At 42.4% G+C, this 22,897-nt stretch overlaps 1 protein-coding gene across 1 annotated transcript in view; it reads right to left on the bottom strand.

The window, feature by feature from the left end:
• abca2 (ATP-binding cassette, sub-family A (ABC1), member 2) overlaps window positions 1-22,897 on the bottom strand; it is a 104,297-nt gene that overhangs the window by 46,430 nt on the left and 34,970 nt on the right. The window contains exons 5-9 of the mRNA XM_087171613.1: window positions 19,812-19,975; window positions 16,576-16,697; window positions 11,755-11,868; window positions 3,689-3,910; window positions 2,031-2,407 (exon numbers count right to left, since the gene is read on the bottom strand). Coding sequence (XP_087027739.1) covers window positions 2,031-2,407; window positions 3,689-3,910; window positions 11,755-11,868; window positions 16,576-16,697; window positions 19,812-19,975 — 999 coding nt within the window. The remainder of the gene's footprint in view (window positions 1-2,030; window positions 2,408-3,688; window positions 3,911-11,754; window positions 11,869-16,575; window positions 16,698-19,811; window positions 19,976-22,897) is intronic.

Here is a 22,897-nt window from a genome sequence, read left to right on the forward strand (position 1 = left end):
ATATGTATACATACACACACACACACACACACACACACACACACACACACACACATACATATATACAGTGTATCCGGAAAGTATTCACACCCCTTCACTTTCCCCACATTTTGTCAAGTTACAGCCTTATTCCAAAATGGATTAAATTCCTTTTTTTTCCTCATCAATCTACACACAATACCCCATAACGACAAAGCGAAAAAGGTTTAGAAATTTTTGCAAATTTATTAAAAATAAAAAACTGAAAAATCACACGTACATAAGTATTCACACCCTTTACTCAGTACTTTGTTGAGGCACCTTGGCAGCGATTACAGCCTCAAGTCTTATTGGGTATGAAGCTACAAGCCTGGCACACCTGTATTTGGGGTATTTCTCCCATTGTTCTCTGCAGATCCTCTCAAGCTCTGTCAGGTTAAATGGGGAGCGTTGCTTCACAGCTATTTTCAGGTCTTTCCAGAGATGTTCAATCAGGTTCAAGTCAGGGCTCTGGCTGGGCCACTCAAGAACATTCACGGACTTGTCCCAAAGCCACTCCTTCGTTGTCTTGGCTGTGTGCTTAGGGTCGTTGTCCTGTTGGAAGATAAACCTTTGCCCCAGTCTGAGGTCCTGAGCGCTCTGGAGCAGGTTTTCATCAAGGATTTCTCTGTACTTTGCTCCGTTCATCTTTCCCTCGATCCTGAGTAGTCTCCCAGTTCCTGCTGCTGAAAAACATCCCCACAGCATGATGCTGCCACCACCATGCTTCACCGTAGGGATGGTATTAGCCAGGTGATGAGATGTGCCTGGTTTACTGTAGACGTGACACTTGGCATTCAGGCCAAAGAGTTCAATCTTGGTTTCATCAGACCAGAGAATCTGGTTTCTCATGGTCTGAGAGTCCTTTAGGTGCCTTCTGGCAAACTCCAAGCGGGCTGTCATGTGCCTTTTACTGAGTAGAGGCTTCCATCCGGCCACTCCCCACCATAAAGGCTTGATTGGTGGAGTGCTGCAGAGACGGTTGTCCTTCTGGAAGTTTCTCCCATCTCCACAGAGGAACGCTGGAGCTCTGTCAGAGTGACCATTGGGTTCTTGGTCACCTCCCTGACCGAGGCCCTTCTCCCCCGATTGCTCAGTTTAGCTGGGCGGCCAGCTCTAGGAAGAGTCCTGGTGGTTCCAAACTTCTTCCTTTTACGAATGATGGAGACCACTGTGCTCTTCAGCACCATCAATGCTGCAGAAATGTTTTTGTGCCCTTCCCCAGATCTGTGCCTCGATACAATCCTGTCTCGGAGGTCTACAGACAATTCCTTTGACTTCATGGCTTGGTTTCTGCTCTGACATGCACTGTCAACAGTGGGACCTTATTTAGACAGGTGTGTCTATATAAGGTGTGTGCCTTTCCAAATCACGTCCAATCAATTGAATTTACTACAGGTAGACTCCAATCAAGTTGTAGAAACATCTCAAGGATGATCAGTGGAAACAGGATGCACCTAAGCTCACTTTTGAGTGTCATAGCAAAATACTTAAGTACATGCGATATTTCAGTTTTTTATTTTTTAATAAATTTGCAAGAATTTCTAAAAAACTTTTTTTGCTTTGTCATTATGGGGTATTGTGTGTAGATTGATGAGAGAAAAAGGAATATAATCCATTTTGGAATAAGGCTGTAACATAACAAAATTCGGGGAATACTTTCCGGATGCACTCTATATATATATATATATATATATATATGTATAAAGTGAGGACTAAGTAATGTCAAAGACATTGAATGACACAAGATACAATGCATTAACAACAATTTAGTTAGAGGCTAATTCCAGCTGATTCCAGCTGAGCAATCATTTTTCATCTGTTGTAATTACCAAGTTAAATGCTTAAATGTGGGAACACGACATTTTAACCAAAAACTTGAAGGAAAAAGAAACACTAAACTATGAAAAGATACTTCTCTGTTCTCCGGTTAATTTTCTACAACAAGAATAAAATGTTCTTCACATAATCACAGCTATCACTTTTTGTCATTTTTGGATTTCATTACTCACCTGTTGTTCCCACACAGGATCGGCTGCAGTCCAGCCCACAGTTGTACAAATGCTGAAAACTGAGAATGAGGATTCTCTAATTCCTCCTTCCCTTTCCCTCCTCTTGGTCTTCCCCCTCCCTCTGATCCTTTCTCCCCCTCCTCTTTGGGGAGGTCCGTCGTGTTGGGGCCCCAGGTGGTGGAGTTGAGGGCCCAGGTCATGTTTGTGGTGGAGGCTTGAGATCGACCAGTACAGGCTCCTTTGGGCAGCAGGCGGGCCAGGCCGGAGAGCAGGTCCACATCCTTGAGAAGCCTCTCTACATCAGCCAGGTCCTTCAGTAAAGCTCCGAGATGGGACTGAGAGAGAGGAGCCCAAGAGTTGGGTTTCTCCAGGTGGAGCTGATGGGATGAGGGTGGAGGAAGAGAGGTAGAGATGGTGGAGGGAGAGAGCCAGTGAGTAAATACAGTGTGCTCCAGACTTGCAGTAGGTAGAGCAGGTGGTTTCGATCCCCAGCTACTCCTGTCCTTGGGCATGACACTGAACCCCACAAAGCTCCCAGCTGCCTGAGCAGCACCCTGCACGGCACTCTTTGACTGTGTGTGGGAATGGGTGAATGAGCCCTTTGGATACAACTTCCATATCAATGCAGCCATTCACTATCATTCATTTAATATTTTTCATACATGAATTCACTGTCTCCCTGTGCTTTCAAGATAAGAGAACTGATCCAGCATTTAACAACTTCCCCTTTTAGAATTTTAAAGAACAATCATAACTTAAAATACAGGTTTTATTCTCAATTGTTCATTAGTTTATAGTGCATCTGAGGTCCTGCTCAGACCTGCATTAACATCCATCTAAGCCTTAGATTCTAAGGTGATCTGATCACAAGTGCACAGCTCAAGCATACATCTAAAATACACTGAGGACGCAGAGATCCGATCACACACCACATGTGGCCACAGTCTTTTAGCAGTGTGAACAGTCCTGGACCACACTGAAGGACCGGCGGGGAAGTGAGAATCCATCTCAGGTGGTCACTGAGACACATGTGGAGATGTATTTTAATGCCAGGTGTGAACTGACGTACTTAGAGCTGACCACCTGTGATCTGATGGTCTGCAGGTGTGAACAGGGCCTCAGCCACAGCTCCCTCAAACCGCAGAAAACCTTTTATTTTCATCTTGGAATATCATACATGAAATCCTTTCTGTTGGACTTGTCCTCAGCAGGACTCATCTGTTTTATCTGTCTATGTTGAGTTGAAGTATCAGGTCTCTGATCTTAGGTATAACTAAAATCAGTTTACATAGACTACATTGAAAATACAGACCCCAAAGTACAACCCCAATGCAACAAAGGTGACTACACCTGTGAGCACTGAGACAAATCTGATTACACCTGTGATTTCCAATGGAGCCTAACTCCATGAACAAGGTTATAAAAGAACCTGTGTCCTGTATTGATTCAATACAGGACGGAGCATTTTATTTTCAAATACAGGGCAATCCCATATTATACGGGAAAGGTGGCAACCCTAGTTGTGTCCAATGTAAGATGGCTCTACAAGGTAAGAAGTTTCCCGAATGATGAAAAACAACTTTGGACTCCACAGCACTCAAATATTTGTCATGTAAAACGAAACAAGAAAACAACAGTTGTCTTTGTAGCAGCCGTACCTTCTCGGTGACACTCTGTGTGTTGATCTGCTCTCTCAGCTCGAGGCTCATCTGCCTGAAGCGCTCCGACCTTTGACCCTCCCCTCCGCTGCACAGTGCACTGCGATAGGCCTGTAGCACCGGCTGCTGCTTCTCAGGCACCAAAAGGATATTACTGAGCTCACTGGCCCTGCCCTCCCCACAGGTGAGGGTCTCCAGCATGGCTCCAGTTAAGAGGATCCCCTGTGTGAAGACAGAACCAGCTATAAAGGCCTGCTCTCATAGAGACAGGCGAGACATGAACAACCATTACATGTGGGAGGAACAGAGCACACTTTCTTTGTTTCCTGGGCAACAAAGGCTCCAATGGGTGAAACCATTGTGGCCCAACCTATTCCAAGATTCACTGCAATGACGGTAATGAAAGCAAACAACACAGACAGAGAGCCACTTCCAAATGTAAGTGAGTTTCAGCTCAGTTCAACAGCTGACGGTACAACTGATAAAAACAAGGGCGTTGCTAGGGGACAGGAGCCGCGCTTTGCAACGCAACGGTAAGGGAAGGCACAGCTGGTGATGCACAGCAAACATCAGTGCGGCTTTCGCAGTCTACAACGACTGTGAAGGGCCACACCTTTGTAGACCACGTCCTCTAAAGGAGGCGGCCCCTGAATTGAGACACAGCTACAGTGTTGTACTCTCGCACGAAAAGTTAAGTGTTCAAAGAGAGGTGGGAGTACAGGAGTGGACTGACTGACCCCATTTCTGTTTCTCTAAATTGTTGTTTGTTGGTACTGAGATAAACAAATTTCATCATATCCTCAATTGCTGGAGAAGGACTGAATTATTCAGTTTTATTAATATTAAATGTCTTTCTTAGATGAGTGCAAACAATGGGGGGCCTCGGAGTGTTCTGGTACTCCCTAATTAACACCAACAAACCACCTGAAGGGAGGTAAAAGTAAAGGGATACTTCAGGTTTTTTGACATGGGGTTGTGTAAGGAAGTCGTTAGATTACACACAGTGCAGCACGCTCCCAGTTAGGAAAGCTGACCAGCAGCACTCTTGTTTAGAATTTAAATGTATGCTTCATGCAGAATATTTTCAGCGGTTTATCTTGAAAACAGCACTTTCCTTTGGCACGCTGATCTAGCGTATTCCTAAACACAAGCGCACCTATGGAGCACACTATATCACACCGCTTAACTTCCCTTCTGTCGACTCTCCTAACGGCGAGCGCACGGAACAGAATCTACTGCGGGTAATGTAACAAATACCCACGTCAAAAAACCCAAACTATCCGTTTAACTTATCTATTTATTTATTTTTCCTTTTCGAATTTGGTGAAGCAAGAGAAAAGAGAAGAAAGTGAAAACATAAAAAGAGATAACATAAGGTAACATGATGGCATACACTACAACAGAGAACAACTGACAGCTTTTTGTTATTGCTATAGATTTAGATATATGACTGATATAAATATTTGATTTATTGAGGAGAAAGAATAAGAAAGAAAAAAATTATTTATAAAAAATAAATAAATAAGGTGTAAGGTATTTATTTATTTAGCAGTGTACAGTCCTTGCTGGTGTTACAGTGTCCATACAGAAGTTAATGTAGTCTGTGGTACATTCAACCATCCAAGGTCAGGGTCCTTGCTGTTACCATTTTCCTGTGACTCCAACAGGACATTCCAATCCGTCCACTCAAAACAGTCTTTTACAGACTCACTGGTCTCTGGGGTCCAGTTCCTGAATGAGCGGGTGGTTGCAGCCTGCCTCAGTACACAGGGCTTGTAGGAAGGCTGAAGGAAAAATTCATCACACTTGTTAGCCAGGGAGTTGACATTTCCCATGAGGATCGATGGTAGAAAAGGCTTATATCTCCATCTGCTAGCCTTTAGCTTAGCCGCGGCTCTGCATCCACGGTACAGCTTCTTCAGCTCAGCCGGTATGGGATGTTTAACTCCATATCTGGTAAACTTTAAAGCCAGGAGTTTCCCTCTGTGTACATTATTTTCTCCATCGTCAGACAAAACAACATGTCATTCTACAAAAATGTATACTGCAAAAAAAAATGAGGAGCAATGTGAATTTGCTGCCACTTGTTGCCGGCGCATCATTCGAATTATGTTCTTTTCATTCAGTGAATATGATGAAGCTGCACAGCTAATGCACTGCAAAACATGCAGCAGCTGTTTAGCTCAGATCACCACAGCCTGTTCCACGGTGTGACTGGAGAGAAAGTAAGAGAAAGTGAGGAGCATCAAAGAGCATGCAGACATGACTGCACACAGTTCAGCCGAAGATGCCCTCCAGCAGAAAGAGGAGCACTAGTGTCAGCTTTTTTAATTAAAAGATGGTAAGTCTTCAACATAGCCTACTTCATTATCAAAGAGGAGGCAGCCTTCACCATGTCCCTTAAGCTGGTCGCTCTCCATCATGCAAACGGCCTGGACTTTGGCACAACATACGACAGTGACCAGGCATTCTGCATGTTCCTCACAGCCATTGGTTTGGGCTTCATTAAGGAGCTTCAGGAGTTCAATTTACAATCAGCCAGGTTCTTTCCTACTCTGTCTGACTGTTCGGTTGACTGATCAGTGAAGGACTGGGAGCGAACTGCACCTACTTCCAGAATGGCAAACCAGTGAACCAGCACATCCAGATTGTTGCCCTGGACTACATCCATACCCAGGGCTGCCAGGGACTGTTGAAGATTGGGTGGGTGAAGAGCTTAAATAAAAAAATCTCATTGGCTTTGGGTGCGATAGTGCTGCCATTATACTGGGTGTGAACAATGGAGTTACCGCCAAACTCCAGCCGTTTGCGCCCGTCCCTCGTCTCATTCTGGTGTGTGGCTCACCATCTAGAGCTAGTTTCTCTAGACTGTGTCAAACACATTCCTCAGGTGCAAGACATCAAATAAATGCTATGTGCAATCCACAAGCAGTACACCTTGTCTGCAAAGGCCTCATGGGAGCTTCAGAAGAGCAGATCAGCAAGGCGATGGAGATCCCCATTGTGAGGCCGAGCAACACTGAAGGCCTGAGTGACGAAGTGCAGGCCCAGCTTGGTACACTGTGAGAACCATGTCAGGAATCCCAATGACAGGGAAGCAAGTGCAGCCATGAAGGGGAGGGCAAAGCTTGTGCAGCAGTCCCTGAAGCAGTACAATATGCTGCTATTCACCCACCTCATGCTGGATGAAACAAAAACTGAAGCACCTCAGCCTCTTCCAGCAGGAAGGCCTCACATTGCAGACGGTTTCTGATGGACTGCAGACAGCAACACTGGCTCTCGTGGCCATGCAGGTGAGAAATCTTTTTTTTTGATTTGTTATTAAGTGCTAAATGTCAGGTAGGAAACCTTATTTGTCATGGACCCATGTACATACATACAAAAAATATTTTATAAATTCATAACCCCATGATTTTATTAAATACTGTCACAACTCAACATGATTAAAGTTTTTGGTGATTAAAGTGAGGAAAATGTTGATGACAAACCCAGGCCTAGGGCTGCAAAAGTCTTTGGATGAAGTTGGGGTTGGAAGCACCTGGCAGGGAGTCCAGCTCACCAGGACCAATGCTGATGATGACAACTTCAACATCCTAAAGGAGGGGTCGCCAAGTAAGTTTGGGCCTCGGGCCAAGTTTTTTCTAATCCATCAGATGGTGGCCAGAACATGATCAAAGGCTAATTGAAGATACTTATAAAAATGCAATTGGGAATTTACTTTGTTATTGTTCACATATGTGGCGCTGTGGCCCACAGGCACAGACAGGGGAGAGCGATCTGGCAAAAAGAGTTTATGAGAATCTTTTTAGGTAGAACAGCAATCCACGATCTTGCTCATCATCTGCATTCTGTTTCCACTCTAATTTTATTGTGAAAGTCCTGACCGGAAGTTGTGATTCCTATCTCTCTGCTGCTTTGACACGTCAGCTCGTCCACCCACAGTCACATATTATACGTTTGACTGACTGATTTACTGAACTTGTGTTATTTTTTTCATATGGCACATCTTTCGTCCGTTCCATCAGAGGTTTGTCAAGCAACTGAACCTTTGGAACTTCCTGTCAGAACCTTTCAGAATAAAAGCTCACAATAGCTCGAAATAAAGCATTGCTGCAAAAAAAAACCCAAACAAATTATTTTCCAGGCAAAATCACTAAAATGAAAGTCATTCTGTTGGTGACTTTTTGCTGCTCAGACGAAGATCTATTGTAGCAACAGAGATCTTTTTTATTATTATTTAAAAAATCATATTATTAAAATAATCTGGTGGGCCAGATATTATTGCTTGCCCGTGGGCCACCAGTTGCCAACCACTGCCTTAAAGCTTTGCCTCACCAACTGGCTCTGTGAGTTTGTGTCGGAGCAGCGTTTCCTGTCCAGCAGGCCACGAGACACCACAGGCACCTTTGACCTGAATGCCCTCACGGCGCATTTCCACCCAGTACTTGTGACGTGAGGACTTAGGGTTAGTAATATATGGAGACAACTAAATTTGACCTCATGGTTCTCGTTTCCCGTCATCACAGGCATCTCAATTGCCTCGTGCTGTGGCAGTGGCTGATTCAGGCTGCCACTGGAAGAAACAGCCAGTTCCAGATCTCAGCCTTGTCCTCCCCACGAGTGTGTGGCTTCTCCAGCAAGAGGATCAAGTCAGACTGGAGGAGTAGTGGAGGGGTGTTTTCAAGGCACAACGACCTCAGTACAAAGACTGAGACGATTGAGACAGCGTTCTCTTCTTCTTGTTCTCCTGTTCATTTTTCTTCTCATCATTCTGTTTTTACAGTTTAAAATAACTTTTGTTTTGTTTTGAACCTATTTCTTTAAATGTAGCAAAACAAATATAATTATTTATTTCCTCAACATTTTAATGGTATTTCTATTATGCCACAAACAACTAACAACTACAGATGTTAACATAAAAAGTAAAGAAACCAGTTGGGTCAGTTTACTACAGAAGCGTATTGCTGCCACGCCAGAAAAAAAAAAAACAGCATCATGTTAAAGCTAGGTTAGTTGCCGAGCAGACTGTCATCCCCTAGTTGGAGCTCCTATAAGTGTTATAGTCATTGTGTGTTTCTGAAACCTACCTCGGGCTCCAGCTCACTCTATTTTCCCCGAGCGCGGTGCAGCTGCGGTGCTTCTTGTTTAACAGCACCTTGCTGGGCAGGTGAGGTGAATGCTGATTGTACCCTTTTCCATTGCTGACAAAAGCCCGATATTAGAGGGTCTTTGCAGGTTTTTGGACCAGTGGAAAAGTGGCTGACTATCAACACTGAGTGTAATGTGGTAGGATCAGGAGTGAATGGTTGTCGAATCCACTCTAAAACTAACTTCACTGGGGTAGCCAGCCCCGGGAACACAGTCCGGTAGGCTACCTTCTCATGTACCGTCTCATAATGTTGAATTTTATTGCAACAGCAGGGAAAACAAGTAACGAGAAATAAGAGATGAGATTAAACCTGCTCTTACTTTCTGCTGCTGCAGATAATGTGGGTATTCCCCAAATATGCAACTTGCTGCATCTCTTCCTGTAGAAGGAAAATACCAGTGAGAACAAAAATTAATGTAACGCTTCCAATTTTGAATTTATTATTCCTTAAGACATATGCTCTCTTATGGACTGATGACGGGGTGAGTTGGCCTCTTTTTGTTTAAATCAGGAATAAAAATATCTCTGCATACAGCAATGTGCAGCCAAAGTATGAAGACAGCCGGTCCTAAACAAAACTGTTTTCCTCCAAGATTAATAGTGATGTCTAGGATGAATGCCAACATTGTTGTGAAAAGTAAGCTACAGGACAACTGCTTAGCCTACACCATTATTAACAAACAGCAATAACTTGTAGCCTCCCTGAGGGGTTGTTTGTTATTGTTTCTAATTTCTGCTTTAGTTTCTGCCTTACTTTTATTGTTTAACCCGCTGATTTCCTCTTTTAATTTTTGTTGGACCGTGGCTGTGAGTATAATTTTGGGATCATTTCAGATGCAGCACCTCAATAAACTGGGGCATGAAAGTCACTCATGGATCACTGTCAGCTATAGGTGCACTCCATTTGGACGCCCCTGCTGAGCGGCGAGGGTGGAGCAAAGGAATGTGGGCAGTAGCTGGAATTACTAATTAATTGTTATCATTGTATTATTAAACACATAATACATTAAATAATTGCAATAAAAATCGTAAAAGACAAACTTCAAAAAGCCTTTACACTTGCAGCATTGTGATGAGGATTCACTGAGAATCTTGTCATGATTTTGTTCAAATATGTCGCAGCAGGTCAATAAAATGTGCCCATTTTATAGGCTGTACTTAAGATATTGAATAGCTATTCCCTAGCCTCCTGCTGTACTCAGCATATCTAGATTTTAACTGCAAATATTGGCCACAAAAATGGTGATAAACATAGTAGGGTGAGTTTCCTGAAGGCCTGGTCTCTCTCTCTGCATTTCTGCCATTGTGACATTCTCAGTTCCAGTTTCTGGCAGCTGTCCCCATCCTCTTCTCAACTTCTGCTGCAAAGTAACCAGCGATGACCTTGGGGTTGCTGTTCGTCGAATAAGCACGAAACCACACAATAAGTCTTGAAAAACCATTGATCGCTCCATTAAAACATAAAGCAGATGGTTTTAGTTTGTCGTATTAGTCCACATGCCGCATAAAATTCGGCCCAGGGTTAACGTATGGCATCAGGCGTTTTCTCTGTCTATGCTCCAAACCACGGGGACTGAGAAGCTTCAACAAACGTCTCACTCTACTTTGGGTCACAACATGACCAGCGTGGATGCAGTTCAGATGCTGTAGCTTCCGTGGCCCTCCAGCCGATCAGTGAGGAAAAATTCTTCTTAATGTGCGTATTCTTATCACAGTGTCATCCACCTTGTTCAGTAATAGCAGAATCTCTCAATGTCTCAACCCAAGCATGGAACAGAACTTCATTAAATCCTGTAAATTAGGCATATTCCTTAGGTTATTCTCCACATTCTCCAACATGAGCTTGAAGTTATCACGTTATAACGTGAAACATTTCATGTTTTTACAATATAAGGTATTATATTGTTATGATGTGATAAGTTATCAAAGCATATGGTTTGAACAATAAACTTTTCACATTATCACATCATACTGTTTTTCTTTTTTCTGGCTTGGCAGTAATACGCTTTGTAGTTTACATTCACTTCAGGACGGTTAAAATGGTTTTTTGGGATGGGTCCAGAATATTGGTATAAAAAAAAAAAAAAGTTAGTCTGGAGCCCTGATGTTGTCTGTATGGACAGTCACATGATCCATACAAAGAGTACAGCGTGTTAATTTGCTTCACATATTTTTCTATAAATAGTTTGCAAACCTCGCAAAAACCTAAACATGTTGTAAATCTGTAATGATTTAATCATCTGTGTCTGTCTGTCTCACACCACCTTCACCCGGTTTGGTTGTTCCCAGTTCTGGGTTGGTCATCCATCCTTTTTTCTTGCACATATACTTTGTAATATACGGTAATGCAGTGAAGAGGCTCAGGGTTCCAGGTGTTTTAGTGCAGGTGTACTTTGCTACTGTTTTTATTTGAATTAACAGTCAATATCAGGCCTAAGAAGAAGAAGCCAACAACAGTAAGAGCACAGTCGTTAGATGTGAAGACGCCAAACGCAAGACCTGAATCTGAGATTGCTGATTTCTATATCGATTACAGTCATGCGTGTTAGAATGAATGAATGAATGAAACTTTTTGTCTCAAGTTATTGCTCTCTCATGTGGAGCTACTCATGTGAGTATCAAGGAGCAATACAAAAGGACCATCCTGGTCTGTGCCTTTTGCTCTCTTCTCTATCCATCGTGAGATTTACCAGCGACTCCTAAAACTCTAACAACAACCGCAGAGACGACCAGACAACAATCCTCATCACGTCACCATCCAACAGCAAAACACTGTTTCGTTTTCCAGCAAAACCAGCTGATGGTTTGATTGCAGAAGCACATCTTACCCAACACTCAAACTGTTCAGTGCTTCATCTCCACTTTAACGATGTCAGTGTTCAGATATGGGTCTGGGTGTATGGGAATCTTTACTTACCTCTAGATGAAGAATTCTATCTCCAGGTTTTTGTTTGTTGTCTTCTGCTCCCTGAATCCAACTTTGTATCCCTGCTCCATCTCTGAGAGTTGTCCCAAAGATAAGGCTGTACACCTACAGAACACACACACAACCACACACACAGAAACCGTAAGACATACAGACACCAAACTTGGCAGATATGTTCAAAGTTACCCACGATTCAGGCAACAAAATTCACATCAACTGAACACATGGTGGCACTATAGTAATAGTAATAGTATAGTAAACGAGACAATTCTTGAAGAAATGTGAATGTGCCTGCTGCTTGGTGCATATCCATCACACATATTTCAATCTCTACAGAGGTTTAACCTAAATTTGTCCCCACAACCACAGCAAGACATGTCCACACACATGTGCATGCCCATTGAAGTTGTCTGGACTGGCCTATATGACCTCACAAAAATGGGTTCTAAACAAAATTGTCCTCACAATCATAGAAAGACATGAACACACACAAATACACAGTGCTGATTTACCTTATACATGTTCTCATACTTGAGAGTAATAAGGGTAAGAGTTAATGAGTCTAATTAGCAAATAAGAATCAGCTTTGTCCAATTCTACCCAGATACTGCGTTAGTAGTAGTGTGTGTGTGTGTGTGTGTGTGTGTGTGTGTGTGTGTGGCTGTGTTTTTATCCATCACAGAGATCAAAGAGTCTCTTAACGAGCTGTTTCGCCTTGTGTCTAGCTGGAAGACACAGAGCTGTCTCAGATCTGGGTGTCATTTTGGCTCGGCGAGCCTCTCAAACAGCTGCTATTTCTGAAAAAAATGATAACGCCTATCAGGAACATGAGCGGACCATGAGCGACACAAGACCTTCGTGCACAGAGTATGTGGCTTTGGTGTTTCTAGAGCCAAAAATGTGGAAACAGGAGCAGGTTACAACAAAGGGTCAGTTCTGGTTTTTCTCAGGAAATCAGCTGAATTGAATAACAACAGCAATTTTCTATCCACCCATCCATCCATCCATCCATCCATCCATCCATCCATCCATCCATCTTCATTTTCTTCTGTTCAGCTGGGGTCAGGACATGATGGCAGAAGGCTGAGCAGGGATGGAAAAAACAGTATAATCCCTGTCATCTGGGTCTACCCTGGGGAAGGGGAGGAACCCAGGAGGCATCCTAATCAGATCCTTATCCTGTCATCGTGAACGATCAGTGACTCTGATCCTTTCTCTACGGAGGAAACTCATTTTGGCTGCTTGTATCCGTGATCTTCTTCTTTCCATCACTACCCAAAGCTGATGACCATAGCTGAGGGTTGCAAAGTCGAAGGACTAGTAAATCGAAAGCTTGACCTTCTGGCCCAGCTCCTTCTTCACTGTAAAGGTCCAGTACAACATCCACATTACTGCTGATGCAACACCAATCCCCTGTCCGTCCATCTCACGCTCCAGCAGCAACTCCCCCCCCCCCCCACCCAGAGGGAGCAGTCCAGTGTTTTCTGTCAGAGAAGCCTGGCCTCAAACTTGAAGGTGCAGATCCTCATTCTGTCCTCAACCTTAATGAGTTTCTTTCGTCTGTTGGCATCCTTTGCTTTAATGTCTCCACCCCAGCACACCACAGCAAAGAAGATAGTGCTTGCAACCACAGACTTTTACAACATGAGGAACATCATATTGCAGACATTGAAGGACCTGAGCCTCCTCAGGAAGTAAAGCCGGCTCAGGCCCTTCTTGTACACGGCCTCTGTGTTGGTGGACCACTCCAGCTTGTCACCCAGTTGCACGCCCAGATATTTCTGATTTAACAATGTCAACGTTAGTCCCACTGATACAGACTGGATATGGTAGGGACTAGATTTCTGAAGTCCACCACAATCTCTTTTTTCATTCATTCAACATTAATCTGCAGGTTATTGTCCCCGCACCACCTGACTATGTGATCCACCAGGACCCTGTCCTGCTCCTCTTGTCCAACACACCCCACAATGGCAGTGTCATCAGAAAACTGTTGTAGATGACATGACTGAAGTCTGATGTGTGGGTGGTGAAAAGCAAGTGTGATAGCGCAGTATCCTGGTGGGCCCCGATGTTACAGATCAGACGTTCAGATGCACAGCTCTGTAGCCTCACAAACTGTGGTCTGCCCGTCAGGTAGTCCTCAATCCATGTGACCTGGGGGGGGGGCTCTACCTGCATCTCCTCCAGTTTCGCCTTCAACAGTCTGGGCTGGATAGTATTGAAGGTAGGGATGCTCATTTAGAAGCTTTTTCTGACCGACAGCCGAGATTTAGAATGGAATACCAATATAAATGTTTTTTTTTCTTCATAAGAAGGGGCTTATTTTTACATGTGCAGAATCAGCATAATAGCCTAGATATACTTATAACTTAAAATAAATAGCAAATCGCAGCCAGACTTTCTAATGTATAAACAGTTTAACAAAATGAAAACACACTGAATCCTCCAGCACTGAGAGTGCTGTAAGGAAAACCTCCTCCTCCTCCTCCTCCACTTCTTCCTCCTCCTCCTCTTCCTCCTCTCTCGGCTAATTAATGATCAAAAGCAGCCAACAGGTGAACAAAACCTAAACTGGCAGTTGCATCTTCAGAGCTCAAAATAAAAGAAACAGAGCAGGTCTACCTCCGTCCTCAGCATGGCGGACAGCTCGTCTACTGGTGTTTGTTCAGAAATAGCAACATGTGGACATTGTAACTGTCTGAGAGCCAGGTTTCATTGTTCATTTTCTACATTTCATATGTGTCATATAAATTCATGATAATTTAAGTTCATAAGGTTATCAAAAATAATTAAAAATAGAAAAGGGTAACATGGATAAAAGGTTTGTTTAAAATAATTTTGGTTGTAAATCAGATGCCCTTCATGTAAGTTTTTGTTTAATTTTGAAGAGTAAGAGTCACATCATCAGTATTTGGCTAGATGTATGACTGTGGCATTGTGGGTCAGCGCAGTGGATCAGAGCATCATGGTGGCAGAGGAGGAATGTACAGCTCCAAATTGACATTTTTCTGCACAAGAGGCGCACACAGTAATTGTATTGGATTTATATGTGTATATTGTAATTAACATGTTTATATGGAAATTAACCAGAATTTGAAACAACAGAGAGACTTGTGCTTCAACTTGTTTCTTTTCATTTTTTGTAGTTTTCATGGTGTCGTCTGATGTCTTCGAGAGGGAGAGAAATAAATATTGAGACCCGCGGCGGAGAATAACTGCTCAGATGGTACCGATGTCCCAGGAATGCAGAGATAGCACCTCACTACCCGTTTCAGTTCTGCATGGTCCCCAGACCTAAAGGCCCTCATTTCTCTGGCTGGGCACTTGACAAACTGATAGAAGGTGGGAAGTGTGGAGGAGAGAGAGACATGGTTGAAATCACTAGTGATAGTGATGAAGGGGCCTGGGAGTTTTGTTTGTAGGCAGGCAGTTATGCCGTGGATGACGTCACAAGCTGCTTCCGCATTTCCAGAAGGAGGAATGTAAACAGTGACGGCGATGACAGTGGTAAATTCCCTTTGGCAGGTAATATGGGCAAAGGCTGGTGGTAACCAGCTCAGTGTTCAGGCTGCAGAAACGCTCCTTAACATAAATATGCCCCCCCCTCCCCTTTCCTCTTGTGTGCACGCAGGGGTGACTCTGTCCGCTTGGACCGTGTGGAAGCCGGGGATGGTAACATTAGAGTCTGGTATGTGGTCACGTAGCCACGTTTCAGTGAAACACATGATACTGATAAATGAGGATTTTATTGCAAAAGGCTTTGGAATGGTTGGTGTATGGGGGAGTGAGGACTATGGTTTTAATTGATTGGTTTATACGCAAGTAATCATAAATTTAGCAATACAGCACTCAAAATGTCAAAAATCACCAGAAAGCCACTTCACTCTGTTTGAAACGTGCGATGAAAGACCACTCTACTGTTTTCAAAATGTGGATAATTAATCAAATTTTCATAGTAAAGTGTAAACAGTCACAGACTGTTAAAAATCTGAATGAAATGTGATAAAAACTTTCAAAATCTTTTGAATTGAGGACGTAGAGACAATAAATGTTTTAGCTGTCCTAGCTTGTTAAATGTGTGATGAGAACTTTTCTTATCTAATCTTAGAAATAATTTAAAACTTCCACTGCATCAGTTCTCATTGGTCTCAGTTATAATTAATTTTTAAGGACACTCAGTTCATAAGCCAAGCTGAGAGTCTAAGACAAGCCTCAACCTCCAAGACTTAAGGCAACACTGAAGAACCAAAACCTGCAGTTCCTCTAATGACCACTAGAGTCTGGCTCCAACAGTGAGTCAGTCCCCATAGACTCCCATGTTAAAAGGTCCAACTTTACACGGGATAAAGACAGGAAGTAAAATAACCACAAGACACACAAGGGAAGTAATTCCAAAATAAAACAGGAAATCAATAAAAAAGTCCAAACATAAAGAGTCCATGAGGACACACAATGACAACATGGCTAATTTAACGGTGGAAAAAGAGTCGCTGCACCAGACACATGGTTCAGAAGGGTTGCAGTTAGTCTCTTAATTGATCATGGGAGTGTTTACTTTCAAAGATTCAGAAACAGTCTTCTCTACTGACACAGGTTGCAACCTGTTGTTTAAGTAGGAGCAAATAAAATGACTACTGAGTGTGAAGACATCTTTGGCTGCTCGGGATGTTGTGGCCATGCAGATTATTCTATGACAACAAACAGGAAACAAGTAGGCAAATATAATGACCGACCTGCAGTGAAGTGAATGAAACTGAGCGGAGCAGGCAGTAAAGTGGTATTAGTGTGTTTTTAAAGAGAGTGAATCACCTCTCTGACGCTGACTGGGATGTTGAGCAGGAAGCTGGTCGTGGCGTTGGACAGGGAAAGGTTCTTTACCAGGAACTGATGGAAAGCCGACTGACTCTTCAGCACACTAGCCAGAGTGAACCCTGCTTCCAAAGACACACATGCAAGATGACACACAAATAAATACACACAAAAGTATTTAAAATTCATCTTTCATCACTGAAACAAAAAAGCTTTGATCAACTTCCAAACAAAGCGAATGGCGGTCAGTCTGACATCCACACAACAACTGACCTGAGGAGTGTAGTTTCATGTTACGTATCAGGCAGATCGTACATTGTTAACTAGTTAGTTGTAGGATTCAGAGTCTCTGGAGGAGTACCTGTCATGGCATATCAGGCCAATCTGGAGATGAACTCTCTTTTAAACATCTTTGATTCAGTCAAAGATTCAAGGTCACTGTCTTACTTCTGTCTGCAATGATTTTGAAGTAACAGTAAGTCTATCTTAATATTATACTAATTCCTACATGTATATTGATCTTGTAGTTGCTGTAGTCATTGTTCCTATACTGGCCCTGAGGAGATCCTCTCCTGACATGGGACACACATGAATGTGAGGTGTCAGCAGTCCATCTGTTCTCTCCTCTGTGTTTTCTCTGAACACAGCGTTCTGCTACATTTTACACAAAATAAGGACAGTGGAGTCGCATCTTCCAGTAGAGCAACAGTTAAATCAACCAATAATGGTTTCAGATTTACATATGGGCATGTGAGTGGAAAAATATCCTTGGCTGTGGCTCCAAAGTCAACGGCAGGAAGCAGGAAGAAAGAGGCCCAAATGTATATGGCAGCCGGTGACTGGACAAAAGCTCATTACAGTGTATCGTAGGGTGGGATGGTCTCTGCTTTGCTTCATGGTTAGGGTATGTCCTCAGGCGGAGGATTGAGGATTGAGTTTAGAGATTGATATTTTCTTCCCATTTATTTCATCTTAATTTTGCTGAATTCCATTAATTCATTAATCCAGTTTTCTGCTTCCCCTAATATAGCAGTTCATTGACCTACTGTTTGTATTATCTGTTTTCCCTTCACAGTGTAGATACAGCACAACAAACTGCACTCTTCTAAATTCTGTTTACAATCATTCCTGCTGCTGCTTTTACAAAATTGAGTACCATTAAAATAACGTGAACGCTTCAACAACTAAAAAGAAAGAGAGTGAGAAAGAACACGTGCATATGTGTAGTATAGTCCACCTGTGCTCTCATTTGTTTTCTGCTATATTGGGCTCCTGCGTGAATCATGAACCCACACAGAGTACAGTGTGTTTTTTGGGCCATGATTTGCATAAAAACACACAGATGTTTTTTTTCGGTGTTAGAAAATGCAATCTGTATTGTTTACTTAGCACAAATACAGGACGATACCTTTGTGGCTTTTTGAAACTCTGACTCTTCTCTCTGTGTCAGCAGGAGACATCTGAACACAAAACTACACAACATCAGGGCTGTTCATGGGTTTTCAAACCAACATTTTCAGCTCTAAATTTGACAAGCTCATACATCTGCCCTGAAGGACACACTGTTGATACTCTCTCTCACACACACACACACACACACACACACACACACACACACACACACTGGTTCACTTCAGAATTACTCACCATTACCCACCCACACACGGTGTAAGAAATACAATACTGTTGACATAAATCTTATGTTGATGTTCAAAGTTGGGGTGATATCATCTGAAATCAGCGTCATACTTAATTGTCACATTTACATTATAATTACTAAAAAACATCTTACTAAATGACCCTGATTCTCTGTCCATGCAGTGGAGCAATAAACAGAAAATCATGGATCATGACAAAGAATGAAGTATTTGTTAACTACGGCCGGGAACACACTGGATGCGAGGCACGAGCATGGCGGCTGTGGAGAATCACGTGTGTGTGTTCACACCGGCTGCGTCTCTGCTGCATTGCTGCTGCTGCAGCTCTGTCTCTCTACATAGAGTTTGCAGGTTACTGGAATGTTGGATTTCTCTTCATTATTAATTAATTTCTGATTTATTTTTGACAGAAAACATCACTAAATTGTCTCTGTCTCCAATGCAGCTGCTACAATGGTTAAAAACTACATTATATATAATATAATATAATTCATGTCTGTATCATAATTTGCTTCAGCCTAGACATAGAGATTGAAGTGGAAGGTGTCAGTTGTAATGTTGCTGTTATGATGTTAATATGAAAAAAATGTCAAAAATAAATGAGAAATTAATTCATAATGAAAAGAAATCAAACATCTTATTAACCTGCAAACAGAGCTGCAGCAGCAGAGACGCAGCCGGTGTGAACACACACGTGTGATTCTCGGCAGCAGGTCAGCGACGCAGCCGCCACGCTCACATGTAAAAACAAGAAAATGTATGTATCTCTAAACCATAAGTAAAAAGTATATTTAAATTAGACTTTTTTTAGCCTCAGTTACGTTATTCATGTCATCACCCTTGTGACCTGTGGTTACCCATAACACATTTCTCTGCCTCGGTTTGCAGACCTGTGAATCTTCATAGAACAATAATTGCAGCTTGAATCTTATCTATACCGCTCACAGGAGATTGTAGCTAACCTCAGGATTAACTGAATTTAACCTCAACTGCTACTGAAATACATTTGGGAACTACAGTATGTCTGGACCTTGAGAAGCTGTGGCAGTAACTTTGTTCTGTATCGTGCTGAATGACCATCTCTCATCTGCATGGCTAATGACATCACTTAAGACTGCAGCGTGGATCAATGCCAACTCTGCTTACTCTGTATGTTCGAGCAGCCTGTGTGAAGGAAGGAATTCACTGAACATGATCAACCAACTGTAAAGTCACTAAACCTTCCAGATATATTCTAAGTGCCAGCTTGGACGTTAGGAACATGATATATGGCATAAAATGATAAAGTAAGTCAACTAGTGCTGTGTGTTTATTTCCTGTGCTACTCGTGTTTCAGACTTCCACACCAGTAGGAAGCAAAAGAGTAAAACACTGTAAACCGCTGCACACTGAGAACCACTGGTGATCAGTGGTCTCAGACCGTGTATCACAGAAGCTTAAAGGTTTGCAGGGTTTTTTGCCGAGTCGAACACTTTAGCAAGTGATTCACTGATGCATCTGGAGTTCTCAAGTAACAGAGACCTGTAGGACAAAGTCCTCGCACCAACTGGTCAGATAAAGCATGGCCATGCGTTAGACCTTGGCTGTTGCTGAGGTTGTAGTCTGGTGGTAAAGAGGTGGAGCTAAGACTCTCCAGGTGCTGCTGCAGGGTCTCCAGCTCTTGACCCAAACCCGGCCGGTCAGACGTGAAGAGTCGGTTCTGTTCAACCACTTCACTGATCTGCTCCAGCAGCTGGGTCACACTATCAGACGGAGATTTAGACATTAAAACAACAGCACTGAAAAAGAAACAATCTCAGTGTTACAGAGACAGACACAGAGTTCCATTCACAAATAGTTCGACACAAGGAAGCACACAAAGTATCAAGACAGAGTTTCTCATAGTAAATGATTCATCTTTGGTTCATTAAATAAGAACAAAACTCGCGGTTGTCTGCCTTCTCCAGTCAGATTACATCCGTTCATCCAGTCATTTAAAATATGAATCATCTGTGTGAAATCTTGTCATAATTGCTGTGTGAAGTCTTGAGTTATGGCTAAAAGTGTTTTGTGATATTGCATTCACAAGGCCAAAACAGTGTTTTGTGTGATCACCATGACCTTGACCTTTGACCTTTGACCACCAAAATCGAATCAGTTTGCCCTCGAGTCCAGGTGATGCTTGTACCAAAATTGAAGAAATTCCCTCAAAGTGTTATGGAGATATCACGTTCACAAGAATGGGACATACGTGCACACGACCTTACTACCTGGCTGTCGCCAGTGCGGTATAATTAGGGAAAGAAGGATAGGGCAAAAAAAGTGGAAAGAGGGAGGGCAAAAAGAGCGAGGGTGTGAGTGAAGTGGTGAGTGAAAGGAAGAAGAGAAAGGATAAGCAGAGACAGGGGAGGAAATCAGGAGCCTCAGAATTCTTCCCGGTAAACATACTGAAAGTTAAACAGGACTAAAACCAGTCCTGAACATAAAGGCTGGGCACAGCTCGCCTGGCAACAAGAGCCCCCTACAGGCAACTCCAGAGCTCACCAACATTATTTCTCATCTGTTTCATCTTAAAAACGTCACATTGTGGTGTTACGGTTTGTTACGTTTGGTTGCTCCTGTTTTCAGTCTTTGTGTTCAGCCAACTGGGAGCTGACAGTAGCTTTATATTTAGGGCACAGACATGTTAGTAGTAGCAATCTTCTTATCAAAAGTGAATGAGCGTATCTCTGTAACAATTAATGAAACAGCATCTTGTTAAATACCGCTCTGCACAAGATCATCTGTCCTCACAGTGACGCTCTTGAATATTGTTCCTTTAAAATGACATTTAAAATACTGAGTAGCTAAGATAAAGAAGACTCTGCCTTGACTCTAAAAATAAGCATTATCATTTAATTGAAAGAACCCTTACTGTTTGGTTTCTGTTAACTCTGGATGTTTGAGGTTTGAAAGAACATTATTTTAACACTACAGTGACATTAGTAATAAAACAAATATATAAGTGTATTTCCCAGAATGTAAAACTATTCTTTTCAAAAATGAACGGTATTCAAAATCGTAAAGTGTGTGAAATGACCCTTGTTTGCACAATGTAATCACATACAGGATATCATGGTAAACTGATTTAGCAGTGCCCTCTAATAAAGTAGTTAGAGTTACGAGGGGCAGGGAAATCAGAGATATTGTTTTATTCCATTATTCTCCTTTATCATGGTGCCTATAATATAAGTCAACTGCAGGTTTGTTTAGTAAGAGGCAGCCGAGCGTCTTGCCTCAGGCGCTGATGAGGAGGTGGCTGCAGAGAGCTCAGCTAACCTTTGACTCATCACCAGAGGTGGAATTAGCTCCAACCCTGAACAAAGATTTCAGAGGTTGATAGTTTTATGAAAATTACATTATTGGATTTATTATTATTGATGCATTAACATGTAAGTAGCACTTTAATTTTAACAACTTAATATAGTTTTGATCATTTGTTTCAGTGCAGTGTGGGGGCCCGTCAGACACACTGCTCCTCTGTCTCTCATGCAGCCCTACGGATATCTCCACAGCCTCTTACCTGCAGACATTCAGACATCATTAACAGTGAACGAGGGTACTGCTATCTTTACCTGTAGAAGGTAACCACTGAGGGTGTCTTCACTTGACGTCTATTTTCTCACAGCACACAGAGCTCATCAGTCTGCTGCTCATTGATGAACTTCTACAGTCCACTGGTTAGACTGGTTTGGTTTATTTTATTTTACATTATTCACAGCACTTTGAGGACATTGTTTATAAATGAAATGACAAAAGTATGGCACAAATTGGGACCTGTATTGAATCAATAGAGTATTTTATTTTGAAATATGGGACAACCCTGTATTAGATTCATTTCATTTGTGCTAAAATTCTTTTCTTCTCTGCCTGAAAGCAGAACCACAATGTGACAGTCTTTGGTCATTTAGGACTGATTTCTTACTCTTGAAAAATATGAGATGAGAGCACATACAATTATTCAATTAGCAGCATTTCATGAAAAACAGCCAATGGCTCTGTGTATGTTGTGTCTCTGTCTATATTTAGTTGCATGAAGGAGTGATTCTGTGTCTGTGTGTTTACACCAGTGTGTACTGACCCTCACAGAGCTACATGTTCCACATGTTAAAGGGTATTTACCATATAATAATATATAATTTGGCATGTTTGTATGTTGGCCCATTAGATGTTTTAGATGTTTCCTGGTTACACCTACTATACATCAGTTACTTTTGGCCTCGTTGCAGTAAAACTCTGTGAAATCAACATAGTCTCACTGATGCAGGTCTGCATACTTAATTCTGATTGTGACTTGTATCAACTGAGGTGAGGTGGAAAAGCTGTCGCATGAATAAATCATGTTGGACATGGCATGAGGCTTGTGTCGTAAACTTCTGCTTCAATGGAAACGTCAGGTCGGTGTGGAGCAGTGAAGAGACAGTAGTCTCCTCAAATATACACAGGAAGCCAACAGACATGTCTCCATCACGTTTTCCACATTGTTTTTGTTCATTTGATGTTTGACTGGCTCTCCTTTAATAACATCATCTTTTTGTGCACTCTTCTTCTGCAGTTATTTTATCTTGGTTTCCAGTGGTTGACAATGTAACCTACCAGGAATGTATTTGATTGGCCAAGGCAGCACCTTACTGTTGAGCCTGGTT

This window comes from Seriola lalandi, unplaced genomic scaffold (assembly GCF_002814215.2).
Source record: "Seriola lalandi dorsalis isolate HSWRI2012SDOR001 ecotype SW California unplaced genomic scaffold, Sedor1 jcf7180002054883, whole genome shotgun sequence".
Lineage (NCBI taxonomy): Eukaryota > Metazoa > Chordata > Actinopteri > Carangiformes > Carangidae > Seriola > Seriola lalandi.